At 43.1% G+C, this 19,796-nt stretch overlaps 1 protein-coding gene across 8 annotated transcripts in view; it reads right to left on the reverse strand.

Moving 5' to 3' along the window:
- Positions 1 to 19,796, reverse strand: part of NCOA7 (nuclear receptor coactivator 7) — a 94,491-nt gene that overhangs the window by 25,626 nt on the left and 49,069 nt on the right. For all 8 annotated transcript variants that reach the window (XM_080586787.1, XM_080586791.1, XM_080586785.1 and 5 more), the window contains 4 exons: positions 4,754 to 4,833; positions 3,772 to 3,879; positions 2,333 to 2,434; positions 1,158 to 1,283 (listed from right to left, as the gene is read on the reverse strand). In XM_080586787.1, coding sequence (XP_080442913.1) covers positions 1,158 to 1,283; positions 2,333 to 2,434; positions 3,772 to 3,879; positions 4,754 to 4,833 — 416 coding nt within the window. The remainder of the gene's footprint in view (positions 1 to 1,157; positions 1,284 to 2,332; positions 2,435 to 3,771; positions 3,880 to 4,753; positions 4,834 to 19,796) is intronic.

The following is a 19,796-nucleotide window of genomic DNA, read 5'->3' on the forward strand; positions in this document are numbered from 1 at the left end:
CTGACAAAGATGGTGTCCCACATTCCACTGCTTTGACTGCAAACAAATTACTTTTTCAGCCCTGGAGCAAAAAAGAAAAAAAAAAAGGGAAAAAAAGGCAATCTGCATCCTCTACACCTAGCAAGCAGCATATAACAAAGCAATAGTATTGCCCTAATCTACATGCAGACATCAAGTAGCCCTCCATTACTTCCTACAGAATAAGAGTCTATGGAAATTGCAAAGCGGTTCAATGCCGTCCTCATCCACTCCATGGAAAAATAAACCAAAAAACTCTAAACACATCCATCTTACGGAATTCACAGGATTAAGGTGGAAAAAATATCTTTAAACCACAGTGGTTAGTATGACCAGTATTATAAATTCCAGAGAACTTAAAAGCCCAAACATGCAGACATCTAACTAAGAACAGAGTCAACAAGAGATGTGTTAAAGAGCAGATATATGAAAGCAGACAGTTCAAGAACAAAGTATTGCAACCTTGAGAAGAGAATAGGGTCAGGATACTGCATAAGCGTTGTGCCTTCACTTCTAAAACTGCTGCTGTAAAATTTAGGTTTGCATTCCTAATGGGAACATGTATGTCACAAGAATGCTTCTAGGGAAAAGAAAGAAAAGGTCTTCTCATGCAGTATTTATCTTTTTATTAGAGTTTGTGTGACATTCATTACCAAACGCAGAACTAATACGAACATACTTGGAAACAATCTGGAGAGTTAAATGAGTTAAATTTTAGCTTAAAGTCATAAATGAAATAGATAGGCATGTGTTCATCTTATAAAGCTGTTGCACAACTTGATGTAACTGGACAACTAATCCTGAATTGTCTGAACTCTGAAGTGCAGTTTTCTGTGTCAAACAAACTCTGAAGCAGATATCTCTGGTTAAGTCATGGTAAGGGAATGAAGGCGGTTAGAAGAGCTGTTCCTCCATAAAGCAGTTATTATAATATTAAAAAAATACTAAAGAACAAAATCATACCGCATATCACTGTGGCAGCAATAAACATAGCAGTGACAGATAAAGCCACAACATTTATGTTCTTTACAAACATGGAGTATGTCTGGCTCCCACAGTGCTCATTTCTCACACTATCTGCACAGATTTCGCGTTTAAAGAATCTTAGACAATGCCGAAAAAGCCCAAGTTCCACCTACCTTACCATCTGTGAAGTAACGACAATTCATTTTTAAAAATTTGACAACCACAGGCTCATCCTCTTCTGAGGTGGAAGACAGGACCCTCTCAACTGGTTTGAAGGCCTTTCTTGCCAAATCAGCATCCTTAAAAAAGAAAAAGCTCAGTGCAAAGCAACAGGACCAGAACAATCTACTTCTAGATTTTGGGCAACTAAAAAAGCAAGTTTAAGCAAAAGAGAAGGTAGTTGGTTAAGGAAGAAAAATGATGGTCATGAATGTGTAGGTACGTATGTACATTTAATGCAGTATGCTCTAAGGAAGAAACACCTTGTAACATTACAAAAAATCCCTCCATACAAATAACAGGCAAGAAATCCAGAAACTTCAAGCTCTGAATACAGTTCACAGTATTTCAGTGAGGTAGTCTCATTAAGAGAGGGCCAGTCCTGCCGTCCCATCCACACACAGTGCAGCCTCGCTGGCACTGGTGTTGATTCCCATGCAGGTGGCCCAGAGGGGTAGGACTAAGGTTAAATCCAATAATTCACTCCAGGCTTCCCTACATTTTCTCTCTTAATTGGTTATGGATTTGAAACATCTAATTGCTTTGATACCAGCAGACGGACAGCTAAACTCCCTGAAAATGCTACCTACAACCACCCTTCTGAGTAAAATGAAAGTTGAACTATGCCATTGTGCTTCACAAAGATTAAATCCAGCAGTCCTGAGTACAACCATAGTACACTTGCTAGAAAAATACTGGCTGCTCAGACAAACTAATATTCCCATAAGGAATCCCCACACAGGATCAAGGCTGCAGAGCAGCAGAGAAAGACTGCACAAAAGCATAGAAATCTCCAGGGTGAAACAGTAAATACTTCTTCAGTTCTAACTTTCTATTCTTTAGAAACCATACACTACACTATTTCCAATTGCTCTGATATACTCTGGGTCCAACTGATCTTTTATGGGGTTTCTCTGCTCAGACAGAACCCTTAATTTGGATTATTTTAAGTGGTGGCAAAATTTGTAGTACAGCAAATTAAAAGTAATGTTACTCAACATTAACAACACTATACATGAGGCTTGAATTGTAACTTCAAAACCGAGCTATTTACACAGGCCTGAATCTCAGCTTCAGCATCAGAAATTGTTTTGTGAGCACAAGATCAGTGAAACAATGTTTGACTTACAGGGAGTTTATCGTATTCAGCATCCGATGATGAAGGAGAAACAGGAGCACCAGGACTGAAAGAAGACAGCCTGGCAGCACTTGTTTCTGGCACAAAGAGAATCTAAATAGAAAAACACGTAAAAACATTAGGAAAAAGTTTTTTAAAAGTTATTTGCTACAAATACTACTTTCTACTAGGAAGACAAACCAATATTGATTGCTTATGATTGCAATGCAGTCCTTAACTACTACTTATTCTAGAATCCTTCTTCATTAATGGTGATGGTGGGGTATGTGCAGGTCTAATTATAGGATCTAGTCTTACGTTTTGTTTTGCAGAACAGGCAAGAAAATAACACATTTTCCACACAAAGAGACATCCTCCCATCCACCCCGAAGTTGCAATACCAATTTCTCTTGCAACTACCACAGCTACAAAACTAGTAACTGTGAAATGACTATTAACAATTAACTTATAATGGCAAACTCTGACCTTCTCTTTGCGCTATTGTGGAAGATTTGGGATTTTTAGTGCTAGAAATTCATAACACTTCACTCTAGGTTGCCTGTTTCAGAAAACATACTTGTACCTCCAAATTTAAGAACATATCCTTTATATGACCCAGCATTTTAGCAACATGCACTGCATTTAAAAGGGGTAAAAAGCTTTACACTAGCACAAGTGTATGTAAAAATGTAATCCTTTGAATTTCTACATTCTCTCACAGTTTGAGAATTGCAGTACGGCTTTTGTCCTCCACCCCAAATAAAAACACATTCATTTGTTGCAAGTGTCAGAGCAAAGGAAGATATTTTAGAAATAACTAAAAAAAATAAAAAAACCCTTAAGTTTAGTTTTAAAATAAGCATGCTGAGAAATGTAAAGCAATTTAGCTTATCCCAGCTTTTGTCTGCTTGGTAATGCTATCTCTGTGCCTCCGTTTTCCTACGTGCAAAGCAGGACACTTCAGTCTCTTCATGTCTGTAAAGCAGGAATAGAGATCTGCTCTTCATGAACCAGGTGTCAGCCTTCGCATTTCCATCTCCATTATGTGACTCTCCCAAAAACATTCTCCAAAACTGACTCATCTCCAAAATAATGGCAAAGAGCCATTTCAATTACTGTATCTAACTCTCTAATTCTTTAATATATTATAGATAAAATTCACGTAGGTTTTCCAAGAATTTTACTCTCTTACATCAGCTCCATTCCCCTCTTGAGCTTCAGAGCTCAAGCTTTATTGACAGCAAATAAATAACAGAAGTCAGACACGGCAATTACAAAACTGCCCCCCACGCACCTCCATGTAATGATCTCTTAAATTGACCTTTGAGGGGTTTTAAATTACCATCCATTATCCTTGCATCCACGTACCCAAAAGATATGTGAAAGCAGTAAAAAGCCTCTAAATACATAGCAAATAATCAGGTTTCAGGAATAGAATACAAAAGATTTACCTGGCCTGGAACAATTGTCTGCGTGAAAAGCTTATTGAGTTCCACAAGCTTGTTTGGGGTGATGTTAAATTTTAATGCTATGCTGTTTATGGTGTCCTGATTTCCAGCCTGAAGAAAGATTCGAAGCTTAAAATATTGTGGTGATCACATACAGCATAACAGCTGAACTATAACCATCTAGCAGACTGTTTGCAGGGAATAGATTTGATGATCCAACACACCCCCTGTTTAACAGCTTATGCGATAAGCCAATGTCAATACAAAGAAAAAAAATATTCTCTCACACTATTCAGTAGATAAAATGGTAGATGTGTTACAGATATCCCTCTCATTTTGTCACAAACTTTAAAGCAGCAGCACCTTATTCATATGTGGTATGGCAAGTGGGGAAAAGGGACACACACTGGAAAATTCATTATCCCTTCAGCAGTCCCATTAAGTCAGACACTTGTTCTGTTCCCAGCTAGAATACTGGCCTTCTACAGTCACATTGGGTGTGGGAGGGTTGGGCGCAACTTCTGTTCAGGGACCCTGGATGACACACAGGGACCTTCTGTACAGAGCCAGTCCTCTGAGCTGTAGTGGCAGCAGTATGTTTTCTCAGTGCTCCAGATTAGAGAAAGGTCACACAGTCATCTCAAGACCAAGCAGAGGCTTGCAATCCCTGAGAAAAACTGTGGAAGTATTTTTCAGAATAACAAAACTGATTATTCTATTAAAGGGTCATATTGCAGAAGTAAAAAACAGGACTGGCAGCTGTGAGGGAGAGGCAGAGCACCTGGGCTGAACAGCAGCTCTGGATGTGAGCCCGGCTCTCCCCACACACACAACAGTAATTGGAACAAATCCTCCTGACATACACGCAAACATTATCAGTTAGCATTCATTCCCTGCTTTCTGTTTTGTGTCACTGGCTCACTGTCAACCTCAACAACTCCACTTTTAAAAAGCAGAAGTGAACAAACCACACAGTAATACTTACAGTATACTCCACTGTACCAAGGGGTTTCTGAGAAACCATCTTCTTTTCTTTCTTTTCATTGGTTTTGTTTTGATTGTCATCTAAAGAGGAAAAAGCAGAGACTGTCATTGGCTTTTGTGTATCATTTGTTATCAACATGTTTCATTATCAACGTGTTTCCGAATAGACTCAAAAGAAGCGTAAACTGAAGCTACCAATGGGAACAAGACACCGAAATAGCTATTAACTACTAGGCATTGCAAGGCAGGCACCACTTCAAGTACAGCAGGTTTAGTAATCCCTCAGGAACGCTGGAAGAATAATGTACATGATACCGTATCAATATGGAGCCGCTCCCATGCTTTTCTCCATGATTACTACACAGCTCAGCTGCTGGATATAAGCACTTTGTGTGACAAGCTGCTATCAAGGCTGAGATAGAAACCAGCCTCCGAATATATGCACTGGTACTGCATTGTTATGACCATGGCAAATACTGGTTCAACACCATTTCATCACTAGTACTTCATATTTAAATGCTATTTTAGACTCTGAAGCTTGAAGTACACCAACAGTCCTGCACAACAAGCGTGCACACAGCAGTACAAAACAGCATAAGCACAAAGCTCGTTCAGAAGACATTTTCCACCAGCATGACAAACGGGCTGCACCTGCCCAAGCACCAGAGAGGCCCACGCAGCACCAGCAGGGCAGCTCCTCTTCACCCTTACCCCGGCAGAGGGGCAGCAAAGCCAAGGATGAGGGAAGCCAGAGGGGCAGCAAAGCCGGGGATGAGGGAAGCCGCCCGCTGCTCACCCATCCCGCTGCCTGCGGCCGCCCCCAGCCCCACAGGCTCACCCCGCACCCAGGCCCATGCCCGCCTACCTGCTGGTGGTGGGGGCGAGGGCGGCGGGCAGCCCCAGCTCCAGGAGCGGGGCCGGGATGCGGAGAGGCCGTGCATGGCTGCCCTGTGCCCCAGGGCCCGAGCACGGGTGGGAGAGGCGAGAAGGCAGGGCCGGGCCCAGCACCCCCGGCGGTGGGGCCGAGGAGACGCTGCCCCCCGGGGGGGCTGCCAGGGAAGGGAGGCCGGGGAGCGGCGAGGCGCCTGGCTCGTGTTCAGGCTGCGCCGCAACCTTTGCTATTTCCACAGAGCGAGAGGCAGATAGTAAAAAGGAGGGCGAGGACTCGTATACCGACTGTAATGTACACAAAAAGAAAGGAGGGGCCCACAAGTGTGTCACACCTGGCCCTTCTGCCCGCTGGTTTCCACAGTGACACTAATGCTGGGGACTGACCCAGCGCTTCCCGAGGACTGAATCCACACACACCGGGACCCTCTCCCTCAGCCACCAGAGGCCAACTCAAGCACCTCACGGCGTGCCCAGTTGACACACGTGGGCAGAGAGCATTTTGGAGCAGAACATCCCTCCGTTATCTCAGCAATTTCATCTCCGAGACTGGAGACCCACAGCGAAACTTTCAGAATTAGCACTCTCGCTGCCTTTTTCTGTCCATTTGCATTTTTCATTGCTGCCAGTCTTACTCAGATCAAAGTCAATGGTGATGGATGGAAGAAAGAGGGTAGTGACAGCAGTTAGCAGTGCACAGTACTAAGCCATCAGAAACAGTGCCAATGATGGACAGAAGTGGCAAACAGTGGATATTTCCCATAGCCATTAAGTACAGCTGCCAATATGGCACAATCTTGTTTGAAGAAATTCCCCCAACTAACAGTAAGTTAGATCACACCCTTTTCTGTTACTCAGGAGACACCACTTCAATTACTTCAGGATAATTAAAATTACATAACACAAACGTGAAGGCAAACTATATAAGCTGCCTGTGACCTATCAGTACAGGCAAGGAAAGGTTTACAGGTAAACTAGATCTTCTGTTATTTGGTATAGCTGGAAAAGTAGACAAATTTTCAAATACATGAAGTCTTTCTTAGCTTGAAATAGCACACATTTATTAAGAACAATTATGACATAATAACAGGACATGCATCAGTAAGACCATAGGGGGAAAAATAAAGCAGTCCAGATAGATGTAGGAAGGGAGGGAGAATTTATACCTGTTGAATATGAAGTTAAATTTGTATGTGAATGAGAAGAACAACAATACACAGTAGCAGCAGTTTCCCTGTGGAGCTTGTGCTACATGCTATTAGCTAACCAGTTTTAGTTCCAAGACTTTGTCTTTGGATGGTGAGAGAGGTGACGGAGAACTGACTGTGTCAGCAACCTCTCTGTGGCACAAGGGGACCACAAAACACTATGCCAACACACTTAACTTTCTACTCTACAGCTTCATGCCGAGGTTCATGCTACCGAGAGACATGCTTTGTCTCAAAAGTAGTAGTAAAGCTGCTCCTTTCCACCCTTCCCCTCCCCTGAAAAGATCCCTCACGTACCTCAAACGCCTGAAGGCAGGATGCCTGCAGCTGCTGGTCTCTCATGATACTCCCTACAGACTCTACCTGCACAGGCTAAAAGAAGCCATCAGTCTGCGTATCCACCTGCCTTTCAAAACCAAAATCTGAAACTTCTTGTTCAGATTTTATATTTTTATTTTAAAAATGTCCTACAACAAGGATTCCAGATATCGTTCTTACACTAGCCCTAACCACTTGACAGACTTTGCCGATTCCAAAACACATCATATAATTGTCAACAATGAAAAGTCTTCAATAGTCCGTGGTTTTGATTTTGCATCTAAAGCTTTGAAGCGATAAATAAGTATCAGCCCTTCAGAAGAAATCATTCCAATGAATCCATTAAATCTGACAGGTACTGCTCACTCCACTTATTATACACATAACTGGGCCAAGGTGACAATCTATACTCTGCAATGAATCTATATAACAATATAACAGGGTGGTAGGGGGGAACACGACTGGCAAACAAAGCAGAACAATACAATATTTTCCCAGTGCTCTTATCCTCTCCCATTTCATCTTCAGGAAGCCAAATGTTTTCTGACATTATCTGAAGGCAATAGTCCCACAGGCATCCACAGCACACGAAGGCACGATAGAAGCTAGTCAGGCTGATCCTCAGTAACCACATTTCTTTCAGCCAGAACTGGATGGAAGAGATGCACCTCTTCACAGGCATTAAAATAAAAGCCACTGGCTACTTTTTGAACTTGGAAGTTTGCTTAGTGGTGAAGTGACTCAGTTCTGCCTCCCAAGTTTTCCTGCACTGCACGTACACTGAACGCGGCATCGTACAAATGTGAGCGCTGACTGCGTGTTAACGCAAATGGAATCACACTGCACTTGAAGGAAAAGGGTGGAGTGGGTGGACTGTACCTCTCTGCCATTTCAGGAAACTTGTAAAATAGGAACTGTGTAAAAATAGTAAAACTAATGAGCAATGGGAAAAGGAATGCTGAGTGAGAACAAGCAAGAAAATACAGGACTATTAAAACTGACAGGTTTAAAATGGAAATTTTCTGCCCTTGATATATTTATACCTAGTTCGTTTTCCTAGCAGACTGTTCATACTTAATTTTGCAATTCTGTGGGAAACATTGCAAAAAAGCAATAATTCAGAAAGCAACTCTTGAAGGGGTAAGACAAAGAGGTCAGTTTACCATCCAGAAGACCTTGACACATGATAGGAGAATTACACCTCTGCAACTATGTAAATAGCTGTACAAATAGATAGAATAGGTCAAGCAGCATCAACAGAATCCTGGGCTGCTCACACTGGTGTATGACGTGCCAGTGCAAGACGATACCGTCACCACCACCGTTACAGACTAACCTGCTACCGGCTGAAATCAGCATGAGGCTTTTTAGTACCAGCAATGAGAGCTGAACTGGCCTGACAGTTCAGCTGATGACCAGTAATGCTGTCAGGAATGCAGAAGTAAACAAGGGATTGAAGGACTGATCGCTTCCCACACCAGGTAAATAAACTCAGTAGCCTAACAGAACAGAGGCAATAGCATAGTTAGACCAAAAGTCCATTTTACTCATTAATCTGTGTCTTAACAAACACGTAGGCAGCATGCAAACAGAACAGTCTTCTCCCTGATCAGCCCCCAGAGTGCCTAGATATAATGGATTTCCCCAGGTAGAAGAGAGCAGAAGCCACTAGACAGTGGCCCAGTCCCTTTGCACTCCCAAGACCCCCACACTAGTCCTATGACAGCAAACCCCACAAAAACATTATGCACTACATAAACCAGTGCCTCCATTCTTCTACTTAAAGTTTAAAACTTGGTTAAGTTCACCGAGCATCCTATTTAATATCATCTTGAGGATAAACAACTAAATAATCCTTATTCACCTTCTGCATACCATGTGTGTCGTCACAGATTTCTCTACATCTTCCCTCAGTCATATCTTTTTTCAGGTCGACTAATACTAGCTCATTTCAAGCTCTTTCCTATTTCTCTCATCACACAGGCTGCACTTCTCTTTACTACTTCTTTTTCTAATATGGTCTTTTTGAGATAGAGCAAGGAAAACCACATGCTGTTTTCAAGATGCAAAGGAGCTATTAATTGATACAATAACACAATGAGGGTTTCCTTAGAACTAACTGTAAGATACTAGTCGTATTTCTTCCACATCACTGAGTACTTTGCTGCTGTTTCGGGACACTCCAGACTGACATCTCTAAGACAGATTTGCTAGAAGAAATAAAACTGTATTAGTTACGGCCTAACCAAGAACCAGAATCAAGGAGTGAAAATCTGAAGGTAGCTCACAAGAATCTAAAAGGCAATGCATTCAGAGGAGGACAGTTATCACTTGGAGCAACCTAATCAGAGTGCTGATAAGAAATTACGCAGACAAGGCTTCCTGAGGGTAGCTCCCTTATCAGTGAACGAGGCCCAATACCAGCTATCTTGACAGAGATGTAGCACAATAAGTATCACTTAAGTCATTATAGATAGACTTCGAGAATACGAAAGCCCTCCTCGAGCTGAGCGAGGAAGAAGGAAAAAGATGAATCAGTTTATCTGAACAATTTTTTCCATCTCTGCTTTCTAGACTGACGTTTTAATAACTTTCAGAAATGCTGTATACACAGAGCAGTTGAGTAGAAGATGATTTAGTTTTGCCTCTACAAGCACTTTTTCTGGCTTGTGGCAGGCAAAGGCAGCAAGGTAGATGGAAACATTCTCAGCTCGGATTTGGGTAGTGGACTGCGACCATGCTACGTGAGGAGAATTTAAAAGACGACACACCGATGACCCCCCACACACCATCTTTGGTGTCTGTTCTTCAGTTCTGCTTCCCACTTCTCCAACACCCTCCTGCCAAGCCCTTACCTTTACTTCTATTTTTCCTCGACTGAATCATTTCATCATTTAGCTTCCTTTTCTTCTGAAATCACTGAAACAACAAGTCAGCTGTCACCCTCCATGAGCTCATGTGTGCTTATCAGTCAGTGAAACTTCTGCCATAGGGGAATAGTAACTCCCAGACCAATAACAAATCCTGCCACATCAATTCTGAAATATCTACAGCCTGAACGATTTTTCTCTGCTTTCATTAACAATTGATCGTGGTTGTGCACTAGCTACTTTCCAGGCATGTCTTTTAAAGGAATGAAGAGATCACCTGAAAATACACGGCCCCAAAACAAAGTCACAACACTTCCAAGAGCTGATATAACAAAGGTAGTAACTCCTTCTGCAATACATGGAGGTGGTATTTTAAGGCCCATTTAAATAAGAATTTGGACATGAGACTCATGCAATATTCATATACTGCAGCTTCTACATGGAAAACTGAAAATATTTTCAAGGAACTTAAACTCCTCTTCTATCCAGTCATCGACTCCTTCCTTCACAAACTGAGTCTTTAGGTGCTCTGGTTTAATCTGCAGAGGCACAAAGCAATGCTGCATGTTACATTTTCAACAGGTTATTACAAGGCAAACACGCTGTGCTAAAATGCAAAGCAAAAGGAGATACGGCTCAGGGCAGCGTCATTGTTGCTCTTTTGCTGGCACATGCACATCAGGCAGGATGGATGGGGACACAGCAGGAGACACAAGCCCTACAAAGAAAGCGAGGGGGACAAGAGGCTCCCCCAGCATGCCAAGCACCCAGCAACTACGCGGCTCTGATGGTTAAGATGGCAAGATGTGCACTGCAGCACTCAAAGTTTCCTTTACTAGCATCTGTTAGAAAAGTGAGAGGAGGAGCAAAGATCTAGTTAAAAAGGTCACTGAATTTTAGGTAGAGGGAAAAAAACAAAAAGACTATTTCAGAGGGAGGCAGTTCATGTAGTGCAACTGCCAAGAGAATTATTTAGCACATTGCTGTAAAGAAACATCGAGATGCAGCCAGCAGTCCGGTGCTTCAGCTTTAAACCTCACCTAGAAAACAGCAGGGCAGTAGCTGAAATGTCCTTAGCCTGAAAAACATGTCAGAGGGCTGACTGGAAGAGTCTTTATATTGAACATTATAGTCAGAAGGAAAGCTTAAAGGAGAGGATGTGCATTGGCACGAGCAGCAAGGACGTGCAGAGGATGTTCACCAAAGGCAGGGGTGGCAGAGGGCTGCTGGTGTGCTGGGTGCGGGCTGAAGATACAGGAAGGGTTCAGGTCAGATAATGTCGTATCAGATAAAACAAAAACTTCTGCAGGTAGAGACCACTACTGAGAAATAGGTCGTGGCAGATGCTGGTGGGCAGGGCAGCTTCTGCCCGCAGCTCCTGTGAAACTTCTCCAAGAGCAAGGCAGATGGGTGACTACCAGGGAGTGCTCCCCACCTTCTTCCAGGTGCAAAGCAGCCCGTTTGCAATGGGAATATTTGGAGTCACAGGGAAGAAGGGAGAGAACATGAGAAAAGGGAGGGGGGGGGGGTTCTTGTTGTAGCCATAATGGTCAAAAATAGGCAAAAGAAGGCTGTTGTGAAAGGTAATGGGTTTCTGACAGAGCAATTAATGTAAAATGAAAAGTGAGAGGAGTCTTTGGGACTACGAACCCACTTTTCAGGTCTGACAAGCAGCTTTCTTGCTAAGTACACGTCAAGAATGAGCTAAGATATATATCAGCTGGAGAGCAGTGTTTTCCCAGCCTTCCAGATGCAAGGATCCTAGCAGTCTCTTTGCCCCCAAGTAAACTGGTTACACGTGCTTTTTTTGTTGTGCCAGGTAACACTGTCCTAGTGTACTACAGACCTTCTGTGTCCTAAGTCTCTCTGAGGGAGGCTGGGTGCACTAGCAAACCATAACTTCATCTGCCTGGGGATCAAAGCATAGCTTGCATTCCCTTCGCGGTTTGAGGCAAAGCTGTGGCTGCTTCTGAACAACTGTTTTTGTGGGAATGTGATGTAAACAAATGTAATTATCCTGAGCATCTCTCCAAAGGAGAGAGTGATTAGTGTTTGAAGATTGGCAAGGAAGACAGGTAAGAGAAAAATCTCATTTCTGCCCATCACATTTTGGGTAGCAATTCATACCATTTTTTTAAACCAAGTGCGAATGCCACAAGTGGAACACTTCCATTAGCCAAGTTCTTGCAGACGTAAATGAGTACCTCCTTATACAAGGCTGAAATACATACTGAGGCTGAGCCAAAAACTAACAGTTGTGAACTGTGCTATTAAGCCATATGCAGCTTTGCTCTTGGAGATGTAACTGATGCTGGGATACCAGTCGCTGCTTCATTTTGGGTAGGATTTGCCTAATTGTCTCGATTAAGTTTTCCAAGAGCAATTTGGGGCTCTGAAGTAACTGCATCCCTCATGAAGATTTTATACTGGGACATCTTGAACTTTTTCTTCCTATTTCTTGGAAGTGGTAGTTCACACTATCATACTGGAAAATGTTTGCCACAACACCACACACAGGCAAAGAGCAGTGTCAGAAGCAAAAGGGACCTCTCAGATGCCTAAAATTCAACCCCAGCTGTACATCTGTAGGCCTCTATGACTCGTCCAAGACTGCAGGTTGGTAACAGGACAAAGAAGTTCTCTGCAGAGGTAGTCTTCACGGTATAAATCAAGTTAGTATTTTTAAATGTTGAGGAGATGAACAAATAAAAATCTGTGAATAATATATTGCAGCTAAACATATGAAGGGCAGAAATAAAAATGGTAGAGGGATTAAAAAACAAAACTGGGTGAAGTAATTTTTTTCCTACAAAAAAGGTGAATACTGTGGAGAACAGAAAAAAAAAACACACCATAAACAGCTCTTAAATTATATGGCATTTAGAGCATGTAAACTTCAAAAGTTACTATACAACACCCTGAGCCCAAGACAAAGTCAACACTGCTTACACAGAGAAAAGTATTTACAGGATGAACTGTAATATGCACTCCCCTACAGACAAATACCATAAAGAAAAGGAAAGACTGAGACATCAAGAACTATTCGAATTGCATTAAGGGAATGCAACAGAAGCAAAATCCACACAGCTACCAAACTGATCTCAGCAAGGGTACAGCGGCCTAGATGATTACTGCAATAGCTTACTTAAACATGAGGCAGAAAAGTGTGCAACGCAGTACAATTATACAAAGCTACACAGGACTGAAGTTTCAGAGGATTTATATAAAGCTTAACCACAGAGAAGTATATGACTTCTGCTCTAGATTCCTTCAGCCTCACTTTATTTAGCAGTGAGGCTCAATTCTTCTCCAGAAGAATTTGCTCATAAGACAAAACAATAGCTTCTTAGGGGAGAGCTGTTCTCTCCTTGTATGCTTTTACCTTGGACTCTGGCTCTCAACTGATCCCAAAAAGAGCCAATTCAACTGATTAAAACAAAAAACTAACTCAATATTTTTTTGTTGGTGAAGTGAATTGACTCACCTTATGATCAGATGGAGCAGGGACAGGAAGCAGAGGGCCTCCCCTTTCAGCCACAGCAAGGTGTTAATTCATGTTGCTGAACATCAGGCTGTTCATATCACTTATCTGTACTTATGAAACCATTGCCTATGTAAACTATAGTCACCAGGCATGTGGAGGTTGTCTAAATCTATCCTGAACCACTTTTAAAAGAAATTTTAAAAAGAAAACCAATTTGCACCTATGAAACTTGTTTATTACTCTTAAAGACTGAGGAACAGCCAGAAAGAATCGGATTGCATAAAATCAGTAAGTTTTAGCAGCAAATAGACGGCTGACAGGAGAGCAGTAAGGAGTAACAGATTTTATGAGGGAAAGAAGCCCTCGCTAGTTTTAAAATTGTGTTTGCGCCATTCAGTGTCTATAAGGAATTAATGAGAATTTCTCTCTCTGCGGAACTAAATGACAGTTACTATAGCAAAGAACGAGCAGCTCCTCGAATACCATGAACAAACTGCTAACACAAGTTAATATATGCTGCTAATATCCTGCTAATATATGATGCAGAGTCAATCCATCAACATAAGATGGCAGAATCAATCTCGCTCTTATTACCTTTTCTTATATTTTATGGAGTGCTCTAAACCATGAGTCACATTCTTACGTGAGATTTTAGTATGAGGAACACTATTTCAAAATGCAACACTGTACAAATTTGAGATATCCATACAATTGTATAAAACAAGTTTTCAGTTCCTCTCTTGGGGAGCTTAATTTTTTGGATTATGCTTTAAAAATGTAAATAGTTTCCTAGTGTTAGTTTCTGCTCATCCTACGCCAACCTATTAGCTCTTACTGCATCCCAACCTGTCTAATCCTTCCAGGGCAAGGTGGCATTTAAACAAGCGTGGTGTCACCACTGAGGATGGCGGAGGGAAAGAGCGGGGAGAGAACAAAGGCGTGGGAATGGGGAAGACAGGAGTGTTTGAAAATGCACCAGCCCTATCACAGCTGAAGCACTTGGATCATAGAACCACAGAATGGTTTGGGTTGGAAGGGACCTTAAAGCCCACCCAGTTCCAACCCCCTGCCATGGGCAGGGACACCTCCCACCAGAGCAGGCTGCCCAAAGCCCCATCCAGCCTGGCCTTGAACACCTCCAAGGATGGGGCATCCACAGCTTCTCTGGGCAGCCTGTGCCAGGGCCTCACCACCCTCTGCGGGAAGAATTTCTTCCTAATATCTAATCTATACCTACCCTCCTTCAGTTTAAAGCCATTCCCCCTTTTATTATCACTATACTGCCTGATAAAGAGTCCCTCCCCAGCTTTCCTATTGGATGACAGTGCCAGTTCCTACCTGTTATTTCCTTTGGAAAATGACAATTAATAGTTTTCTTTCTTCATTATCACTCCTATATCTGATATATATTATTGTATTTTTTTTTCCTGAAGCTCGTCTTTAGTTCAAAATGATGCTGTCTGGATACATGAAAGCACGCTACTTTTAGCCTCCCATTCCACAGCCAGATGTCCTGCTGTGCATGCCTGCATACAGAGGAAGAAGTGGTGAAATAAAGATAGGTGTAAAAAGATCATCTTTTAAGTGTGACCATTCAAAAGGAAATCCACAGAAAATTTGAGATAGGAAAATGTTTGTTCATGCCTGCCCCCATTTTGCATACATGATGCAACTACATTTACTGTGGAAGTACTTGTAACCACAAACATAATCTGGCCCTGGATGGTCACAGTGAAATACTGACCTGTCTGTAACAGCAGGATGTGGTCATAAGTTCTGTGACAGGAGCTTGTTCCCATGCACTCAGGATAACTACTCTGTGGTGTTACTAAAACCTGGGGACTCTTCCTGACCTACTTCCCATTTACCAGTAGGAACTGTCTCTCTCCTCTCTGCTGCTTCACCAAACTCCAACAACCTACGATGGACTTGTGAGCATGACGTTGAGCGATGCACCAGACCGACCAAACTTAACATCAACAGCGCTACCTTAGACTAACTGTAAGCAGCAGCCAAACACCACATCTTCGGCTAAGCGCTTTATCCCCTGCTCAGAGCAAACATTTATCAACCACATAAAAGCCACACAAAAGACAGCCTGTGAGCAGTGGATGTCCACCACCTAAGGGCAGATAAAACAGCAACTGTCTGCAGCTCTACAGCCACCAGGGAAGTAACTACACGGTGTGCAGGCACATGTTATCTTCAGCCTAAGAGGTGTGAATAACAAGCAAAGCAAAGATACAGCAATAAAAACTTCAGCATGGGCTGCTACAGGCTTGCTGGCAATGCTGGGCACGCATGTGGCAGAAACCCCAATACCAGGTTATTGTATCCTCAGGACTGTTTGGCAACAGTATGGTCAGGTTCCCTACTAGCAACGTCAGCATTATGCTACACACAACGTTAAATCAACCTTCCACTGAAATATCGACTTGCATGATGTTCGCAGACTCAGCATCCAGAAGCCTCCTCCCCACCCAAAGTTCAGCTTTACCGACGTAAAAGGAATGCTCAGACTCGAGACTACAACCTGGTCACATCCTCTGCCATCACTTCTTCCAGCTCCTAGTTCAAGACCATTCAACACAAGATCCCTGTGTTTGACACTACCTTTAAAACACCCTGCTCTCCTATTTGTGTAGGAAAAAAGGCTGTCTTGGATGCACTCATACAGCTGGGCAGAGCTGCAGGACAAATTTAATTTTGTGCTTTGCACAATTTAGCAGACAGAAGGGTATTAGCTGTCTTACTGTACTGCAACAGTAACTCCAGGCTTAAAAGAGAAGTCTGTACGCCAAAAACTAGCCAGGTCAATCATATTAAAAAAAAAAAAGAACAGACTACTTTCCCCTGATTAAAACACTTTTTCTGCATGCACTTTCTAACTTTCTTTAAAATCAGGGTAAAAACTCTAAATTTTCAGTTTAATAAAGGCAGTAACAAAGTGTCCGGTGAGCATTACCCTGGATAGCAGGCACCCTTAGGTACCTTTTTTCCCCATTATTCCTGGAACATTAAAAAGCTTTTCTGGCTAAGCTGGTCACCTACGGATGCACATTTCCTGCAGAGCTCTGTGGTATCAACTCATAAACCAGAGCAAACTGCACGGTACAGACAAAGTGTGTCAATCTCTGAACACACTACAGAGAAACATACACTGTGTTACTGGGAACGCAAGAAGAAAGCTACGCACATCCTTAGATCAAACAGGTAAGGTCGTTCTCACTTTCTCTCACTTGACTGAGCAGCTCCACAGACAGTTGGTATCTACATGGCTAGGAACCCAATTCTTATGCAAATTCTACATCCTGTTTTCTGTTACTGAAGAAAACCCTGGTACAGGAAGGAAAGATTTCATACTGCCATGTCTGGCCACCGCTGGGTGAGTTCATTCAGGTTAAGTTAAGAAACAAAACGCTAGGGATAAGAAAAGGCAGAGACTTTCATTAAGAAACACTCTCCACGTACATACCTTACTTTTAAAAAAAATAATCCCAACATACAATTTAAACTGCAAGTCAATAAGGTGGGGTTTTTTTAATACCTAATACACTTTTCAGACTAAGCAATGATTAAGAACAAACCCTTTCACATAAATTGACTTTAATTTCTTTAATGTATTTACCTTGGCAATGACAAAGGCTTAACGCACATGACTGCGCAGCTGCTCCCTGAGAAGAGACCTAAGATTAGTCACTTTGGAGCATTATTGGATTTAGGCACAGCTCCACAAGCAGTTTAAAGCAATCGATGATGAAGCTGTTGTCAAAAGCGTGCATAAAATTTCTGACTAACTGTTGTATCAGGGGCCTAAAGAAAATACGTGAGGAGAATTAGTCTGCTAGCAGATCTGGGCTGAGGGAACATACGCAGAGGCATCCCCCCCCCCCCCCCCCCCCCCCCAAAAAAAAAGATGTGCATTTTAGAAGACTTCAGATTACACGTTGTGTTCATTCATTCATTTTGCTTCTTGAACACAGGAGCCCATCTGTGAAGGCTGTGCCATTTAAGCGTGCAAGGACAAAATCTCCTCAGAACACATACTGGGCTGCCTGGCTTACTGGTTGGTGATAATGAGGCCACAGGGTAGAAATATAGATGAAAATCACAAAGACTGTAAAGACGCAGGACACAAGTCCTATTTTTGTGTACAAGGATGATTTCAGCATCCGATGTGTTGCTGACCACTGTCACTTCATTCCACAGACCTTCAGGGGCCATGTGAACTGGGCTGCACTTTTCTATACAATACTGAACCCCAGTGCACCCTGAGGAGCCGTATCACAGACATGCTGTGACCAACGGGACATGAGGAAGCATCAGCATGGAAAACTGGGACCAAGAGCATTACAAAATAAAGAGGATCTGGCTCAACTCTGCATTGTTATTAAAGGCAGGTCAAAGGAGTTCTACTTCTGGAGCACTTCTGTTAACTTCCTACAGTGTGTTTCAAGCAAAAGATGGGAAGTTGTTTACGAGGAGAAACCAGAAGCCTGCCTTGAGGATACCAAGCTTACATTACGTAGAGCTGCCAAGCATGACCCCTCACACCTGTCTGAAGGCTACAAGATCTGCTGTGTGGTTGCAGTGTGGTCGAGCACCCCCCCAGAATGGCCCTGCAAGGCAAGTGGAGGCTGGCACAGCACAGCCCAAAGGAGCTCACTCACCAGGCACCACACATCGGGGGCTCCCCGGCAGCAAGAAACACCCGTGCAGAATACGAAGACTGAAAGCACCTCCAGGAATGTCTGCTGTTCCAGGACTGATGGAAAAAAAAAATGGGGAAGTGCGGTTCTTCCCCCCAGGACAAGACAAAAAAGGACGCCCAGCCCAGCAGGCACTCATGCAGCAGCACAGGGTGCACGCACCCGGAGCACTCCTGGGGCTCCGGCTGCCCCACAGGCACCCCGCTGGCTGTGCACACACCACTACCTCGTGCACCCTAGCAGCAAAGGCCTCGCTAACTGTTCAGGTGTCTCTCCCTGCATTATCCCCGCCAGAAATACGGCAGCCCCGTTCAACAGTTCTCCCAGCACGCTTCCCGTTCCAGCACACGTCCAGCTGCCGCAGCCCCACTGCACGCTGCGTGCCCAGTTGCCACACAGCTTTCCTCCCATCCTCCAGGGGCCGATTTTCAGCGAAGTTAATTACTTTTAAATGCAGAAGCACTTCAGAATGCAAGTGCTAACTCCTCCTGAAAACGCTGGCCCGGGGTAAGTAGGCAGCCCTTAGAAACGTGCCAGGTTCCTTCAGCCCTGAGACCAGGTTTAGTTGATTTAACACTAGTCATACTGTGATCTGACCTTTGTAGAGCACATCACAAGACTTCACTGTGCTAAATCTTGCTTTGAGTAACCGCTGTAGGAGAATGTAATCTTTAGAAAGTACCAAATCCTGGTATTTCCCCCCTAGTGATGGAAATTTCACCGTAACCGTTCAGAATTTTCTCAGTAATGACGGCCACTGTTTGAAGGGCATGCCAGATTTCTGATCTGCACATCTCTCTCCATCTCCTAGCCTGCTTGGCTTGCCAAAGCTCTTTGCTACGACATTTCAGTTACATACAAAGGAGATTTGGGTTGCGGCTCTGCTTCCCTCCTCCCCAAGGAGGGTTATAACCTAAGGATTATCTTATAACCCCTCCTTTCCCCCAAATGTTTGCTTCCTCCCCCAGCTGGGCTGAACAGTACCCAGTAAATCAAGTCAGCAAATCTGAGTTATGAGCCAAAACAGCCCCTGCCCCAGCATCCTGGTCATGGAGCTTCAGAGAAGGATGATGAGGATGAGCAAAGCCACGAAGGATTTCACATGTAAGGATTGCCCAAATTCTTCAGCCTAGAAAGAAAATGATGGAGGAGAGGTATTTTAGAAAGAGCACCCTTCACCTCTAGCACTCCTTCATCCTAGAAGGACGGACACCAAGCTTGGATGTTGTGGTTCAACAGCAGTCACACCATAATTCCCGTTACTCCTGTGCATAAAACTTCCAAGTACTGTTACTATTCATTTCTTCCAAGTGAGACTCTGCAAGCTTACACTCACATATGCACATCAAGTGCCCCAAGTAATTTTTCAGACCCCTGTTTCTGGGAATCTTTGTTCTAAACCTACTCTTAAAACACAATTTGCTTGTTATCAAGTTACAAATCAATTCACAGAACTCAGCACTGGTAACTTGCTTTGTTTGCAACTCAAACAGCCTTGGACAAATTTGACAGTTGCATTTTTTTCCATCTATTAAAGTGTTAAAACACACACAGCAAGCAACAGATA

Source organism: Anser brachyrhynchus (assembly GCF_964034855.1).
Source record: "Anser brachyrhynchus genome assembly, chromosome: 3".
Lineage (NCBI taxonomy): Eukaryota > Metazoa > Chordata > Aves > Anseriformes > Anatidae > Anser > Anser brachyrhynchus.